Genomic DNA, 19163 nt, shown 5'->3' with positions numbered 1-19163 from the left:
TAATTTGTAAATATTTATGGAATTATAGCATTCTTTTTCGTAAGTACGAGTCTCGTAATGGATCGATTTCAGATGTCAATATGAATATTTAAATTAACTACGAGTAATCATCGGCCGTTTGTTTGTGGGAAGGTGGCAACCATACCACATTTTAGACATTAGTCAACGATTCAGTAGAAAAGATACGCAAAATATCTGCTGCATTCCCATTCTTTCGACTCCGCTAATGAGACTCCTTGTGAATGTGAAAACACTTGAGTTTCTCAACAACTTGCCGTATTACAAACCTACTCTGAGTTGGAGACTTGTGGAAATCTCCAAGGCTGTAATAATAAATTTAATTTAATCCTTCATCCAAGTGTAAGCAAACAAAGTTTGCGCCTGAAGTATCTTCGGGACTGAGGCAACTCGTGGTAAAGGTGGACCAAGCTCTCATCACTCCCTGTCTTAGTATCTCCCATAATGCAACGCACATCTCTTGCAAAGAATTTTATAACCGCACGATACTCAATTTTATTCATTTCAAGGGATACAGACAACACTTTTGCTTCAGACAGCTGTAAAAAACAAACTACTTGATAGAATGACTTGCAATTTCACATGGATGCTTATGACAGATGTACCAACATGGAAAAAAAATCTTGCCATCACCCCATTCATACCAAAATTGGATGTTTTATCACTTATTATTTTATTACTTAAGAAAAAAGAAAAGCATACTTAAAAACTGTTTTATTCACTCAGATATTCAGCTGAATAATGTATATGAGTAGAGATGTGGCAAACACCAATGTACAAAATGAACTGATCAACTCCACAACTGTAAAAGAAGAAGAAAAAAAAAACGAAAGTTAATTAGTACTGAGTTTTAATAATTCATACTATTTTAAATATTTCATATACAAATTCGATACATGGCTGAAACATTTATAATATTCTGATTATGACTTGGTTTTTGAGAAGGCTATGATGTAACTGCGCCACCAGTCATAATTCGACTAGACATTAAACAGTCAGTAATTAATCATGTATTCAGACTTTTCCTTCTGTGATTATCCACTCGCATAATTTAAAGAACTAGAATTACACGCGAGTTGTGTGGAGGTTGTGTTCAGTGTAATAGATTCGACTGGAGCAAGTGGTACTTGCTATTTGTTTCAATGTTTCTAAGTCCTACTTCGGTGTTTGCAATGGCGGGTGAGTTCACGTTTACTGAACTGGCTGAAGTTTACTGTATAGGCCCCAAATGATATGATCACGAAGCCTACCTTTATCAAGAGGCTTTCGCTGGTCATCGACTATTCTACAATTACCTCCCTTGTGAGCTAGCTTGACATACTATGATTTCTCTTTCTTCTATGCTTTTCACTCAATGCAATGTTCATAAATCATATTTTCAATTACGTGTGGTTATTTTCAATCACAACAACTATATGCAGACCATTCAAGATCCATTTGCAATTATTCGTTCAAAGACCAGCAGCAAATTCCCTTGGACGTATGCGAAAGGAATCTTGAAGACAGATTAAGATGACTATATATTTGCCATCTTGTATCGTGACTTCTTGAAAAGCTGGTAGAAAATAGCTTCCACGATGTACCCGATGACGTTCCCTTGGTGCAGAAGAGAAATGTGTTTATTTGATTTATTTTTAACGTGGTTTCCACCTATGAAAAGGTTTTTTTTTTTTTTTTTTTTTTTGGAAACTCAATAAATTTGTACCGTGGATGGACTAAGATTTTTTTCCCACATTAATTTTATACATTTTATGGAACTTTTTCAATCCACTTCAAGTCTCCAGTAACCGGGGCAATGGCCTCACACCACGCTATGAAATTCATCTCCTAAAGACATTCACAAACATCCATGTCCAAGTCAGCATTCGAATCCGCAGAGAGCATTCCGCTAACCCACTCGGTCAACCAAGCCTGCGTGATAGTTGGGCCAAAGGACCTCTGCTTAATTTCTTTGGGGAATAAAAAGTGTTAGATGACTTTTAATTATTTTTTTACAGTATTATAAATAACTATATTTATAATACTGTAAAAAAGCATAATAATGTGAGATTTTTTGCACGTACACACACACACACACACACACACACACACACACACACACACACACACACACACACACACACACACACACACACACACACACACACACACACACACACACACACACACACACACACACACACACACACAATCTAACCAAACTACAGTCCTTGTTTTGTCCTGAATTACCCAGCAGATATTTACCAATTTTAGTCTGCTTGCTATATCCCCTTATTACGGAGAAGTAAACAAAAATCCACAGAAATATAGTGGAGCCCGCAAAAGACAACATATAAGCCTCCTTTTTTAAGCCTCCAGATAGAGCCGAGGCACTAGATCCATCCAGTCATTTACCAAGCTCTGCAAATCCAAAGGATAAATAGACACGTAGTAAAGTGTAACGTATCAGAAATATTATATCAATGTTATCATGATACTGAAAGAAATATACTAGAATCTACAGTGCAACCATAGCCATCTGAATGTAAAATGCAGCTACTTATCAGACTGCTATTCAATTACGATTCATGCATCACGAGACTATGCACCACAATGCTAACAAGTTCTTCTCATGCAATCTATCCTATTTGTATTTCTAATGTTTTGTTAGCTTCTATGAATTTTTTCCCTTCTACTTATATTTACACCGATGCAATATTATATATATATATATTTATATATATATATATATATATATATATATATATATATATATATATATATATATATATATATATATATATATATATATATATATATATATATATATATATATATATATATATATATATATATATATATATATATATATATTACAGATAATTATCTGTAGACTGGTCCCTACCAGTCTTATTCACGGCCGCTGTGAACACAAAGTGAACGAAGTAGTACTCGGGGGAACCGAGGGCTAAATATATTTTTATTCGTTCAACTCGGCTCCCCCAAGATTAAATCCTGAGTACTATAGGGTATTTCCACCTTATGTGACCGATAATTCATAAGTAGTATAGAAATAGAAGACACAACACAATATAAATTTAAAAAATGCAGCTTAATTAGGGAAAGATTTTTAGAAATTTTTTAGTGTTTTTTTTCCCTTTTTCTTTGGGGTGCCAGGGCCCCCTTGGTCCCCCTTTCCTCTGGGTGCGCCACTGAGGATGCAGATGCATGACTTCTCCATAAGTAAAACGGTTACATAACCGATGACAATGTTTCTCTATACATTATATAGGAGTATTTCTAATTTGGCATACTATGGCAAAGAAGAGAAATTAACATTATAAAATTAAAATATTTAACGTCATTTCATTCCCCTAAGTAGGCAATCTTTTTCAATCTCAAAATAATTTTTGGTAGATCACTTACACTGCCAAGGTAGATACACGCCGTATATTTACATTGCGTGCTACGTAACAGGCAACATTTATAATCCTAATTAATTGACTTGTGCACGTGGTGTGTTCTAAGGTTCAGCTAGGCTTTCCTCTAAGAGGGTATGCCCTTTTCCTTTTGAAATCAGGCTATACTCTTTTAATCCTAACGTTTGAGAAATCGATAGTTGGTCTTAAGCTCTTACAATTTCCGAAATTGAGTCCATTTCCACGATGTGCTATTTAAGAGACTGTGTTTCCCAATCCTAACTAGTATTTTTTTGTATGTACTCTTATGTGTTCTGCGGCTGAGTCATATAAAAATAAAGAGAGAAAATTGGTTGGAGGAAGGAACTCATCATAAGACAGCGACTGTTCCATAAATGATGATGATGATCTGAGACCTCATGGGTTCACTTTAGTGAGTAGGAGTGGCGAAACCGAGGTTCCTGATGCCTTAATGCTCCAGCATCAGGTACCTCGGATACCGCTTTCAAAAGGAAAAGAGATGCCCTTTTCCTTTTGAAAGCAGGCTTCACTCTTTTAGCCCTTACGTTTGAGAAATCGATATTTGGTCTTAAACTCTCACAATTTCCCAGCCTATACATTTGTTATATTATAATATAACATGCATTGGGAATCTGCCTTCTCTCCCATCATGCTCAGCTAAAGTTAGAAGGCAAATGCAGTAGAGTGGGAAACCGGCCGCATTAAAGTTGCCAAACTTCCCTATGAATAGAAAAACCATTACTAAGCCAAGACTGTTTCTACATCACAGAAAACAGTTGAGAAATATGCTATGTGATCAGCTCAAAAAATAATCCACCTCCTCACATTCAATATAAGGACTCTTTTTAAACTAGGAAAGACCAGATTGATGGGGAAAGAGCCAGAAAAGATTAAGTAGGATATAATAGGTACTGCCGAAACACACTGGCCAGGAGAAGGCGTGGTAAATTTGAAGAATGGAAAACTATTTAACTTAGGAAGAGAAGATAACACCCACAGTGAGAGTCACAAAATTAATCAGTAATCGCTTGCAGAATTCCACCTTGACCTTAGAACCAAATGGTGCAAGAATTATAACAACTAGATTAAAAGGAAAATAAAAAGGGATTGTTTTCAAAATTATCCAAATTTATGCTCCAGATCAATCACATTAAGATAAAGAATTAGATATTTTCTACCAGCAACTTCAAGACCTTATTGGCGAAACAAACAAAAAAATATCCTAATAGTAATGAAAACCTTCAACGCCAAGGTAGGGAGATTTACACCAGACATGAAAGATGTGATGGACAAATTTGGAGTGGAGGAGAGAAACGACAGAAGTGAAGGACTACTGAAATTGTGTAAACATAACAATCTATTCATCTCAAACACCATAATTTTCCATATCATCACGCAAATACACATGGACATCCCCAGATGGTATGATTAAAAATTATATTGATTACATTCTGATGAAATATAACTGGAAATCCTCAATTCAAAATGTTAGAACGGCAAAGAAAGAAGATTTTGACTCTGATTTTGAATTACTAGCTGCAAAAAATGAGTTGAAATTTAAAAATAACAAACCAAAGAACCTATGCAACATTGTTAACATAACAAAATTGAAATATATAACTATAGAGAACAACTGCAGAAATATAATATAAACAGAGTTAAAGAAAATAACCTTTGACAATGTAGAAAATACATGGAAAATGGACACAGCAGTTATGGTAAATAAATGCTGCAAGAAAAACACTTGGTACAACAATTAGAGCAAACAGTGAGTGGATAACCATAGAAAGTTTGGAAACTAGAGAAGAAAAAAAGGGCTGAAAAAAATACTCTGAACAGAGAAAATACAGAGGAAAATAAGCAACATTATAAAAGACTGAAAAAAAATAGATAGAATATGCAGATCTGCTAAAACCTCTTGGTTAGAAGAAAAAGCAAACATATGTGAAGAAGCCAATAAAAATAATGATAGAAAGACTTTTGTATAAATAAAATTAGGAAAGAATTAACAAAAACGTCCCAAAACAGACCACTAAAAATGAAAGATAAAAACAATAATGAAACTGGAAAAATTCAAGAGATTAAAAAAAATTTGAAAGAATATTACCGGACACTTTTCTAAAGGGAAGAAGACTGGAAAAACACAAACGAGGAGACAGAAAGAGAAATAGCACCATTCAATCTGAATGCAATAAACCAAATGAACTTATCTAAGTCACTTGGTAATGATGAACTTCCTATGGAAATATGGTGGCATAGCAGCCATCAATTTCCTGCTTGAACTTTTTAACCAAATACTCCATACTGGTGAAATACTAGATGACTGGAAGACAGGCATCATAATACCAGTTCTCAAGAAAGGAAGATAAACGACGGTGTGAAAATTATAGACCTATAACATTGCTAAGTCATAGCTATAAAATCTTCACACGTATTATTCAAAATAGAATCCAGACTTTAATGAATGAGACAATAGGAGAACATCAAGCAGGATTCAGATCTAGAAGGTTTACTGTAGACCATATTTTTACGGTTAATAGCCTGGGTGAAAAGTACTGCACATGCAGCTTACCAATATACTGCAGTTTTATTGAATTCAAACAAGCATTTGATTTCACTGACAGGAACAAAGTGGTAAGCATCTTAAAATCTATGATGCTAGATTCAGAACTACAAACCTTTATTATGAGTTGTTAGAAAGATATCAAAGCAACTGTCAAATGTAATAAAATAAAAACAGACAAATTCAGAGTAGAAAAAGGAGTCATATCCACTCCTTGAGGGGAAAAAATTCAATAAACTTAGAAAATCACATACTTGAACAAATAAAACAATTTGCATAGCTTGGCGGCCGCACGAAGGAAGACTTCTTGGTTTCGAATCTAGTCGGCGACGAGAAGAATTTTTCTAAGCCCTTTTTAGACAGGTTCCCGAGTTAGTCGATCTCTGGCACGGGCAAGCGGTTTTTTTCCCCCGGAAACTCGGGTTTTTCGTCCCGTAAACTCAAGAAAATCGACCGTAGAACCCACACTATTTCAGACATTAAAAATATATTGTGTTAGGGTTGTGTACCACGAGATGGCGGCACTTGTTAAGCCATTCTCTTCACTGCGTGCCGCTTAATTAGTCATAGCCTTGGGCCAGCTAGCTCTGATTGTGTACCAGTGGAGATTGAACTGCCCACTCAGTCTCCAAAAGTTAGATAGGGCTAAACGACCTCGCGTACTCCCTATACGGAAATAAAAAGGCGTTAGCGGATTTTTTTTTTTTGGCAGTTTCATTACTCACAACCTCAACAACACAGAAACAGTAAAATATAGATTTAACAAAGGATGGTCTAATATGACAAAATTAAACAAAATATGGAAAAATAACATTTCCAACAGGCTCAAACTAAAACTCTATAAAACCATTATTATATCTACAGCAACGTATAGAGTAGAGCCTAGATTTAGATATTCAATCAGAAAGAAATACAGAAAATCAGAGCATTCGAAATGAAATGCTTAAGAAAAATAAATAAGAATCACTGGTCAGAACACAAAATGCATGAGCAAGTCAAACACAAATTAAACAAAGAGATATCATATAAGTCCGCGCGGTTAGCCTAGTGGCTATGCTCTCTGCAACCATATGCCTGGGGAAGGAGTGTCCTAGGTTCGATTCCCGTCGGTGACGTGAGGAGCTGAAGGATCTTCCTCAGCCATAGCCAAGTTAGCCAGTCTTGGGCGTGGACAGCAGGGTTTTTTTCCCGTTTATTCTGGGGTTTTTCATCCTGCAAAGCAGGCAAACTGCCCTTGAGAACTCAACACTACAGGCCATAGGATATACAGGTGAACAGGGCTGACCACCTTATCCTGTAAACGGAGTGAGGTCCGATGATCAATGGACCCTCGACACCGCAAGGTAAAAGAGGGTATAAGGAAGATGAGATGAGATGAGATATCATAGCTATAATTCTTGAACAGCAATTAAAATGGTTTGAACACCTCCAGAGAATGTCTTTTCAAAGATTATCAAATATAGTCTTGAATGCAATCATTGGAGAAATGACGATCAAGAGGTAGACTAAAACGAACTTGGATACAGTATTTGAAGAAAAGGACAATTATTATTATTATTATATGACACCTCCAAGGACTCCCAGACTCATCAAGGGAGGGCACTTACTCTACAGTTCTCTGTCTCCACCCTACAGCGAACTGCAACTACCCTTATCATCTACACTAACGCAATCTACTGTTCACCACCACCACTAGTATTTTCACAGACAATCACAAACATCCACGCCCACGACGGGATTCGAACCCTTAGCCTTTTGGCTGGAGAGCGGATATGCTTACCACTTAGCCAACCAGGCTGGCAGGATGTTTTTCGAGCTTATCGAACTTAGCTTCAGAGAGATATGACAGAAATGGCCAGAGATACAACCAGATAGAAAAGATTTGAACACAGGGGACTCATCCTATCATCTGACAGATGAGGAAGAAGATCTGAATGTATCTTGTTGATGTCCTATACTTTAACTGGTTTCATTATGCCATACAAAAAAAAAAAAAAAACTTTTTACTTTGCACGCGTTATGCGAACATGAAGGATTGCAAAAGATATTTAAGTGTTTCTCACCTGTTTTAGAATAATATGCCGAGATCAGTATACCAATCCAGGTGACTATTGGAGTTGTTACCAACCTAGTAAATAAAACTTCCCAGGGCGTTGCCTCTCCACCAACATGTTCTAAGAAGAAGTTGAAAATAAATCTTATTATATATCCTATGCAAAAGAACAGAAAATAGTTTGGTTTCCTCCTAATGTTTTTTTCATGTTTCCTGCATCTTGCCGCCTACAAAGGTAAACAATAATCTTAAGTATAGGAAGATTTAACCGAAAATTCGGTATTCATTGGTAATGATGTAAACATCAAAATGTTAGGAAACTACATTATTCCGAATAACAACGGTCGTGAAATAAATTAAGACAACAAAAACTCTACATTTATTTCAGATTAGTAGGTAAGTTAGATCTCAGAAATACATGATTTCAATTTTTATGATAATCCAACCAACGACAGGTTGTAAAACCTCAGCCATTAAGTGGGACAAGGGTGAGATAATTCGGAAACACTACTTTAAATAATAAATCTTTTTTTTTTAAGATCTAGAAAATCTTTTAAGATTTTTAAATCGTGTGCGCACGCACGCGCGCATGTGTGTGTGTGTGTGTGTGTGTGTGTGTGTGTGTGTGTTATAGACTAGAATTCTAGAATTCATGGAAACTGAGCACTGCAATTAAAGTTTATTTTTCATTTAGAGATATTTATTAGGATTGTGTTTACTTTAAATTTGGACCTCATGGATTAAAAAATATTGCGCATATTGCGAATTAAAAAATAAAAGATATTGCGGATTAATTCAAAACTGACCTGAAGGGTTCTGATAGTCATAAAAGATGTTTTGCAAATCTCACACTGTGAGGAGCCTTTGGTCTCCATCCACTGCTCTAAACAAAACTCATGAAATAAGCCGAGTGATCCTGTGGAAAAAAACAACCAAAACAACACTTTCAATACACGTTCTGCGTTCATTATTAATTACATAATAAGCTGAAAAATCTTTTTTTCTCCCACATTTAGATGCATTTATTATCAGAATGTTTACTACTGTTTATACGCCACTTGGAAAGAAGTCAACAGACACCATTGTGTGTGAGGAACAAATAGCCATGGCGCTCATATTTAAGATATAGGACCACCTTTCGCTGTGATGACTGCGAAAATCCTATGGGGCATACTTACCACAAGCATACGATAGCGATCAATGGGAATTTTGGACCATTCTTCCTCTAGGCATGTAATGAGGTCCTGGACTGTTGTGGGATGGACGTCCCTTGACCTCATCCGACGTTCCAGTTCATTTCACAGATGTTCAATAGGGTTGAAATCTGGGCTCTGAGGATAGTCAAGTGTGGTGAGGTCAGACCAAGCAGTTACAATAGCAGCCTTATGACCAGGGCCGACTCTACCGACGGTGCAAGACGTGCATTTGCAGGGCGGCAAAATTGGCATAAACTATACGAAAAATAAGGGCAAAATATGCTACTGCGGTAAAATTTCTAGGGATGGCCCTGTTTATGAGACGGCGCATTGTCTTGCTAAAAGAGACAATGGTCAGTTCAGTAGAAACTCCACAAAGTAGGAAGCATTGTATTGTCCAAAATGTTCATAAATAACCTTTGTTATTTTTACAGTTTTGGGAAGTCTTCTTCACACTTTATCCTTCATATGCGAGGTGTCATCTTTTCTCATAAAGAGTTTCCCGTCCTTGATCCAGAGGTACTTATAGTGTTTATCCTGTCTATGTTTTTTGCTGCCTACAGTAGATGCTTCATGTTCGCAGTCAAATGTTCATTCAAGTATATTTTGCCATCTTTAAAATTACGACTTATATCTCTAGTACTTATTTTGTATTTGATGTTCTTGTGTTCTTCTAGCCATATATCCCTCGTCTAAGACCTGAATTTAACAATAATAAGTTTTAGCTTGTTTGTTTGTTTGTGCATTAATGGAGTCTGTGGGCTGCTTCGATGTCCGTTTCATTAAACTCCACTTGAATTATCTGTGAAATCTTTTGTATTATCTCATACAAGCTTTCTGCGGATCTTGAGGGACCCCTACTATTTCCAAATATCTGTTTGTGGCACAACCAGGAAAAACAAGGGATTGCATCTGAACGTACAGTGAGTCGAATATCTTCAGAAATAAAGCATACTAGTGAATGACCATGGAGGGTGTTTCATCTGGGCAGAAGGACAAGGATGTGGAGACAACAACATCATGAAACCACAGGCCCATCATGACTAGTCAGAACAATGCAAAGTGATGACAATGGAACAATGATATTGAGCAGTGTTTCCCAAACATAAAACGAATCCCTTTTAAAATTTTAGTATCATCGGCATATCCCGTCAGGAAAATCAATATGGGGAGAAGAGTTATAATCAGTGGTGGCTCGTGGATTCAAATCGTGGGAGTGCTGCAACTTTCGAAATATACATACACACTGTAAGTACAGTGTATATGTGTTTGGATAAAATATCAAAATTATGGTACAAATTTTAAAAAAATTAAACATGAAAAAATATTGTTTACTATCAATAAAATTATACAGTTTAGTAAAATCTATTATCATAACCCCAATAATGTTCTAAAATAAAAACTATAACAAATATCATCTTCAACATCATCAAATTCCTGCCATGTACCCTCAAGGGGTGTACAGGATATGATAGTACTACATGAAAAAAAATTACATCATTACTAACTTCCTATCTACAATTTTCCTCCAAATCAGTCTGTTACTTGTCCAGACTCCAACATTATCAGATCTTATAATTCTGTCGTCTAAGGAACTTTGTACCGTATCAATCCACCTGTATCTTGGTCTTCCTCTGGGTCGTTTTCCTGCCAACCTGGCACAGAACACTTGTTTTGCAAATCTTACCGCGCTCATTCTGTTTAAATGGCCATACCACCTGAGATTAGCTCTGCTAACGCATTCCTGGATGCCGACAATATCAAGTTCTTTCCTAATATCCTCGTTTTTAATATGATATTGCCATTGATACTATCTGTTCAAGCCTCTAATCTTTCTCAGGATTCTCATATCTGTGGTCTCCAGTCTTTGGTCAAGTGTTTTACTTCTGACCAAGCTCTCAGATCCATAAGTTAAAACTGGTTTGAACACTGTCTTGTATACAACTAATTTAGTGTACCGACTAATTTCTCTCTTATTCCATATGAAGTTATTCAATTGACTTCCTACTATACCAGCTTTATTGATTCTGTTGTCTATTTCCATATTTAATTTATCATCTTCACTAAAAATCGTGCCTAAGTAGGTGAAATGTTTTACTTGTTCCACAGGTTCTCCGTTCACAATGCAGCTGACATTTTCAATGATTCTGCCTATTTTCATCGTCTTTGTCTTTTTATTGCTGACCTTCATACCATATCTATTACAACAGTTATTCAATTTAGTCAGGGAATCTTGCAAACTTGTAGTGGATTTATTTAGAGTATAACATCGTCTGCATAAAGCAAAGAGCTGACATTAACATCTCCAATTTTGATATCATGTTTAATACCACTTTCCTTCATAAAGTAATCCATATAGATAATGAATAACAGAGGGGATAATGTACATGTTGGTCTCACACCAGATTTAACATTAAACCATCTTCCTGTACTTCCTTCAATTCTAACTGCTGACTTACAACTCAAATAAAGACTAAGTATTGCTTGATATAATGCCCCATTGACATCATATAACTGTAGCGTATTGAATAGATTCTCTCTTAGCACCTTGTCATATGCCTTTTCCAAATCTACAAAACTCAAATAGAGATCTTGGTTATATTCCCATGATTTCTCCACTATTTATCCTAAAGTGAAGATCTGATCCTGACAGCCTCTATTTGGCCTGAATCCAGCTTGTTCTTCACCAAGCTTTTCTTCTACAATTCTTTTCAACTATTTCTCAAGTATACTTGCATATATCTTACCATGAACTCAGTAGGGAAATACCTCTGTAATTCTCACATTCAGTTTTATTTCCCTTTTTATATATGGGAACTACGAGCTCTACTCCAATCATCGGGAATTCGTCCCTCTGTCCAGGCTTTTTGAACTATGCAGTGCAGCCACTGTAAGACTTTTATACCACCATACTTCAGCATTTCTGGTCGAATCTACTTCTGCTGCCTTTTCACATTTTAAGTCTTTTATGGCTTTTTCTACTTCAAGTATGGATATGTATTTATTCCTGACTGTATGTCTGTTGAGTGTTTTTTACCACTGTGCTATCACTGCTTATTTCACTTAACAATTTCTCGAAGTAATTTCTCCATACTTCAAGGATATATTTTTCTCCCGTTTACATGTCACCTTTATCATCTCAACCTCCTTTTACAGTACTACTCTTTCCTCCATTTCTAAGTTTCTTCAACAACCTCCAGAATATTTTGTCACCTTCTTGATATTTATTTTCTATATTCTTGCCAAAGTCCTCCCATGACTTTTGTTTAGCTAGTTTTACACAGTGTTTAGCATTCTTGCATTTGTCTCTGTATTCTCTAAGAGCACAAGCTGACTTATTTGACAGGAACTTTTGATATGCTTTCTTCTTTTCCTTCACTGCCTCTTTAACTTCCTGTGTACACCATGGAGTTCTGCAGACAACCTCACCACATGCCTGTCTGGCTGAATCAATCAAGGTTTTCTTCAAGGCTTGCCACTGAATCTCTAAAGTTTGGTTCCTGTTCTCAAATTCTTTCATTTTTTCTTCAATAATCTTTGTGTATTTTAGTCTATAGTTCATATCTGAGAGCTGCTCAACTTTAATTGGCTTTAAAACTTACATGTTATTCTATTAAATATGAAATTCAATTTTATCCTGTTCAAGACTAAATAGTGATCACTTCCAATTTCAAATCCTCTGTACACTCTGGTGTCCTGCGCAAGGGAGAAAACATCACTATCAACAATAACATAATCAATGAGACTTTTTTTTTTCCTTGCCTCTTCTCTCCATGTGAATTTGTGCACATTTTTATGTTGGAACATGGTGTTAGTAATAACCAGTCCATCTGCAGAAATCCAACAAACATTTGCCATTATTATTAGCTTTGCTCTTTTCTCCAAATTTTTCCTATATATTTTTCTATGTCTGACAATCATTTACTACTCTGCTATTTAGATCCCAAACAAGGACCAACGTTTCATTTTTCATTGTGTCAGTTGCTTTCTCTAAATCGTCAACAAATTCCTCCACTTCTACCTTAGCAGAACCTTCTGTGGGACCGTAGGCATAAATAAGTCTTATTGTCCAGTTCCCCATTATGATATTTGCTCTACTTGAAATGACCTGCCATTCAAGAAGATTAGGCTCATATTTACTGTTGAATACAATGGCTACTGTTTCTTTTCCTTGATTGTCATTGCCTAAATATAACATTTTGTATTTATTGCTCAGAAAGATCTCACCAGTTTTTGTCTTTTTTGTTTCAGTCACCCCTATTATGTCGATCTGGTACTTATCTAATATCCTCAGCTAGCTCCATTTCTTTGCCATTCAGGCCTCTTATGTTGATAGTACCGATCTTTAACTCTGGTGTGTTGAGTTGGGGTGTTTTTTCAGATTTGTTCCAGTAGCTGACTTTTCGCTGTTTACCCTGGTTCCCTGGTGAAAACAACGGTGGCCTTGTTTAACCCAGCGGCGCCCCAGCCGGCATGAAATTTTGTCATGTTGTACTATCATTTCGTATATTGGTTTAAGCCAATAAGAATACAATTTGGTCGGCTAAATCCCAAATTGCCAGCCCATCCTCGTTCGTTCAGTATCCAGGTAGATACCCAACAGGGTGCACCACGAGAAGGTGAGGATTGGACATTAGATCAGAAGCCCTGGTCGGTTCTCCGCATTCCTTAAATGCTATGTGGAGGTCTCCTCTCAGTTATACAGCTTTGACCCTTAAGCACCCCTATAACAAATGTTATGCCCTTAATTGTAATGTCCAAATATTTAATGAGACGGAGTAAACACGATAAGCATTACAAACACTCTATTATTGGCGCAAACTGCATATAAACAGCAGTAGAACTGCGCGAAGGACAGTGCCGCATCACGCTAATAGCTCACATCTCGATATGACGTGCATATGCTTGCGCGCGTAGCAATATGACACTGTGGTAAACACAGTACCGCTAGCGTCCTTCTCCCTCCTAAGTGCTACAAGATGGATTTTTATTATTTTTTATAGAAAATAAGAGAATTGTATAGGACTGTTGATGATAAACTTAAATATTACAAGCAAATATAAATTAAATTAATAAATATATTTATATATCGAGAACAATTGGGGTGCTGCAGTTCTGCAGTCGTATGCACGAACCGCCCCTGGTTATAATAGTACTTCATTCAAACACAGATAATTATGAAGGTATTATATTTTAATCATTTGTGTTAAAATAATTTACGAACATATGAAACATTTTAATTATTAAATACATTTTTAGTTATATGAATCCAACATACATACAGAAGAAACAAAAATTATAAAATTTAAATTTTCAGTAATAAAAAAGTTTAGTGAAACGAATGAAATTTAGCGGAGAGTTCCGACCGCGTGGTTCGAACTATTTGAATTTAAACTTTTAATGCAAACAGTTTGAACCACAAGGATGAAACAAGGGCGTGCCGTCAACTAGACGCATCCCTAACGGATGCGTCTAGTGAGGAGTCGATACGTGACAAGAGACACATTTTAACACTTCCTTCAGATTTTGTAGTGCAGTCATTGAAAAATTAATTATACAATAGACCTGCACTTACTGCGACAATCATCATCATCATCATCATCATCAATAGCTTTCTTCAGCTACTGTCCACTGCTAGACAAATGCCTCTCCATGCTTTCTTCCATTTTTAGCCGATCTTGTGTATCTAACTACCATAAATGTCCATAACATATTGTTATCTCATCTTACCACTAATGGTCTACCTGGTTTCAGACATTCTCATCACATGTTCCACCCTGCACCATTTGTTGCCTTTTATTGAGGCAATGTTATTACTGCAACAATTCGACAACAAAAAATATAAAAAGGTAATAAAAAAATTTAAAAAAAGGTAAACATAATTAAAAAAAAAGTGCCTTGCCCATAGGGGTATGTGTACCACACTCTGAGAAACATTAATCTAGAATATATATTCCAAATACTGTACTTCTTAATCTCCTAGATACCAACGGAGCAAGATTGAATGGCGAGTCTACCTGAGCATTGCTGCAATCCAAGCACGATCATTCATGATGCCAATTTAACATATATATGATGCATAAGTCTAATGGGATAGATAATTCGCCATATCACAAACAAGTGTCATCTTCTTCCAGAATGATTATAGGAATACGGGGGGAGGTCCAAAAAGTTCTGATAAACACCTACTTTATCAGAACTTAATTTTAAAAGTTAATTTTAAAGTTAAGCCTGTGTAGCTCAGTGGATGTGGCGTTTGCACACTATCGCGCTTGGCCGCACGAAGGAAGACTTCATTTCGAGTCTAGTCGGCGACTAGAGGAAATTTTTCTAAGCCTTTTTTCTACCAGTTCCCGAGTTAGTCGATCTCTGGCACGGGCAAGCAGGTTTTTCCTCCCGGAAAACTCGGGTTTTTCGTCCTGTAAACTCAAGAAAATCGACCGTAGAACCCACATTATTTCAGACATTAAATATATTGTGTTAGGGTTAGGGACCACGAGATGGCGGTATATTTGAGCCGTAACGTCTCTCTTCACTGCGTACCGCTTAATTAGTGATAGCTTTGGGCCATCTGTCTCTGATTGGGTACCAGTGGAGATTGAACTGCCCACTCAGTCTCCAAAAGTTAGATAGGGCTAAATGGCCTCGCCTACTCCCGTATACGGGAATAAAAAAAACGGCGTTAGCTGATTAGCTTTTAGCTGAATTTTAAAGTTAGAAGACGTAAAACTTAATTTTATGTCTTCTTATATATTCCTAAAAGAAAAAGGACAAATTATTAAAATTTGATGAAACATGGGGGTTAAAGGATTTTAAGATCTGTTTTTTCTTGTGGTTATATCATTGCTTTAATATAATTTTTATTCTAGGTGTTTATCAAAACTTTCCGGACCTCCACCCCCCCTTGTAATAGCGACTTTCCTCAGTCACCGGATCTCAGTGTAATGGGGTCCGCGCGGTTAGCCTAGTGGCTTTGCGCTTCGCAACCATATGACTGGGGAAGGAGTGTCCCAGGTTCGATTCCCCTCGAAGACGTGAGGAATTTGAAGATTTTCCTCACCCTACTGCCGGCGCCCAAGTTAGCTGGTCTTGGGTGCGGGCAGTAGGGTTTTTTGGGGCGAGTTGAACCCCCCCCCCATGAGGGGACTCAACTCGCCCAAATAGGCACGGGGGGAAAAAGGGAGGAAACTCCATACGAATAAATAAATAAAAGTGTAATGGGCATTTTTGGGAGGTGGTGGAACAAGATATTCATAATAGGTATCCACCACCGGCAAATTTCATGGAAATGCAACATTTTTACTTGGGATAGCGGTAGTTAGAACACTTGGGGAGTTTGCGATGTGAATACATGTGGACGTATCGAAGATGTTCGAAGGACAGCAAATATCTGTAGAGATACCTAATCAGCGACTCAGTATATATATGATAACGATATTTTATTTATTATTATTATTTTTTTTTATTGATGACGCATGGAATCACAGGTTTAGCTTTATTCACCGGTGATTCGACATGTATTTTTCAATAACTTAAAAATTATTAATTTATTAATTATATTTTATATGCAAAATTCAAGCAACAAACATTTCCAAATTGTGGGATTCTTAAAATTCGGGAACATGGATGCGTTTGCATGCCATTTCTCCTCTTAAATAAATCTACCTTTAAATGAATTTTAAATACATTTTAATGACTTGATTGAGCTATACGAATGTGTATTCCAAGCCCTCAGTAAATATTTCGTAATTTTAAATATAAGTGCATAATTATTAGGTTTGTGATTATTTCTAAATGTTCTCTGAAATGCATTTTGAGTTTGAATTGCTACAGACCAAAAATTTCAATATAACCATTATCTTGAAACTTACTGCGTACAACGAAAATAATTTTTTTTTATTTATTATGGTCGAAATTGTTTACAGTAAATGCTAGAAAGCATTTTTTATTTTATTTTTTATTTACTTATTATTTATTTAAATCCGGTTAAACCGACGTAACGTACGAAAATAACTACTCAGAATAATCTAAGAAAACTGTTTCATAACAACAAATAGCGCCATAGCATTGCCTGTTCACAAACATGCTCTGACCCGTTAATAACAGCGTTTATTTTCACAATCATTTTAAAAGAAAATGAAATTAGTTAATCAGCTTTATTTTTATTGGGTTAAAACCGAATGAAAATAAAACAACTGATATAAGATAACTATTTTAATACTTTTTTAAAAAAAGCTTATTATTTTAAAGCGCTTGAATTCGCTAGTGTTTACATTAAGCAGAACAGCAACAGAACATTCACATACATGAAATATTATTTAAAACATGTTGAGGTTTAAGTAATTTTTCCACTGCTTCCTACCTTTGCACGCACAGGGTGATATAAGGTTACTTCGATGCTTTTCTTCAAGATAGCAGATTCGACACTCCAACTTTGTTCTATTGACATTGCCATTCGATTTAGAAGGAAGACTACTGAACTGGCGAGAGTTATTTACCGTTACCTTCTCCCCATCGTTTTTTCCCCTGCATGCTGGTACACTACTAATGGCTCGAGATCCTAAAGCATTCATACTCGGCATAACAATTTTGATTGGAATTAAATTTTGACGAGAAAGGAATATCCTTCCTCCTTTGAAGCAGGAAATGAAGCGACACCTATACCTGAAAATATTAAAATAAATAATCATGTATTTAATAAAATAAAGAGCCAAAAGGCTTCATATATTGCCTTTGTTTCCTGCCTAATAATATATTGTCTTTTCGTTATCGAAAGAGAGTGGACAGCATTCTTTCAGCCTTATTTTTTGTGCAAATCGGTAGGCACAAGTTTCTAGCTCTCATCATCGCAGAAGTCGACTGCATTTTTTTATGCCACGCTAAAATCAGAGTAGATATTCCCAATCCTAACTATGTATATTCTACGGTAATTTTTTTTTTACACAAAATTAAAACTGCGAGACCAACTATGAAATTGGTTCATAGCTCAAAAGAAAGCATAGCAAACGTTCAACTAGTTGGTGACGAGAGTCAAACTTTTAATGGTCTTTTTTCCTTTTCCTGATGATCTAGCACCGCAGAAACTAATACGAGGTCACACAGTCATCCATAAAAAATAAATAATAAAGCAGTGGTGTAGCGAGGGGGTGGGGACGGTCCTCCCCGAGCGGCACTTTGAACCTTTTTGAACTTTTGCAGTTCATTCTAAAATACAGTCTCGAGAACTCAGTTCCAAATATTGTAATACTGCTGCGAATTTTCCTCACAATTGCTGTAAGTGTTGCTAGTTGTGAGAGGAGTTTTTCTAAATAAAATTTGATTAAGAATTACGTACATTACTAAAATAGACTTCGCCAATGTCATCGACGATTTTTCTAACAGAAAAGCAAGAAAAATAACGTTGAAATTAAAGTTTTACTTCAAAAATAAACATAATGTTTTAATTTATTTCCCTATACGTCGTTTTGACTTTTTGTAGTATTTTTGGTGTGTATTGAGTGGGGCGGCAAACTCAGGGACCGCCCCAGGCAGCAACAGCTCTAGCCACGCCACTGTAATAAAGACACACTTTAAATGCATTCATGATGTAATACTCTAAAGTTGAGCAGTTATGTGTACCAGTTTTTAATATTTGGATTACAGTACTTTGCAACGTATTTTTCGGCTTTGTTATAAGAGGTTGTGCCGAATCATGGCTTCCATATACACTCAAAATAGTTTATATTTTGTGTTGGTATAAAATAATCTAAAACTGAAACTGTTTCCTCCCTTTCCCCAAATGCAAGAAAGTTCCTCTGAATTACATTTTGAGTTTAAATTACTATAGATAAAACAATTTCAAGATATATGTGACCATTATCTTGAAACTGTGACTGCGTACAATGAAATTTCGGTTTTAACCTTCCAACTCAAAG

General features: G+C 36.1%; 1 protein-coding gene across 1 annotated transcript; it reads right to left on the bottom strand.

The window, feature by feature from the left end:
- Positions 1 to 720: 720 nt before the first annotated feature.
- Positions 721 to 17828, bottom strand: LOC150108051 (uncharacterized). The gene is made up of 4 exons (XM_090415550.1): positions 17612 to 17828; positions 8860 to 8969; positions 8064 to 8280; positions 721 to 820 (listed from the first exon to the last, which is right to left on the bottom strand). Exons 1-4 carry the CDS (start codon positions 17820 to 17822, stop codon positions 741 to 743), a joined length of 618 nt encoding a protein of 205 aa, XP_090271676.1. The 5' UTR covers positions 17823 to 17828; the 3' UTR covers positions 721 to 740.
- Between the last annotated feature and the right edge of the window lie 1335 nt (positions 17829 to 19163).

Source organism: Typopeltis vanoorti, chromosome 3 (assembly GCF_054136105.1).
Source record: "Typopeltis vanoorti isolate ZY-2024b chromosome 3, IOZ_Tvanoo_1.0, whole genome shotgun sequence".
Classification (NCBI taxonomy): domain Eukaryota; kingdom Metazoa; phylum Arthropoda; class Arachnida; order Uropygi; family Thelyphonidae; genus Typopeltis; species Typopeltis vanoorti.
Note: the sequence above shows the minus strand (reverse complement) of the source record. Positions and strands in the feature narration are given on the sequence as shown.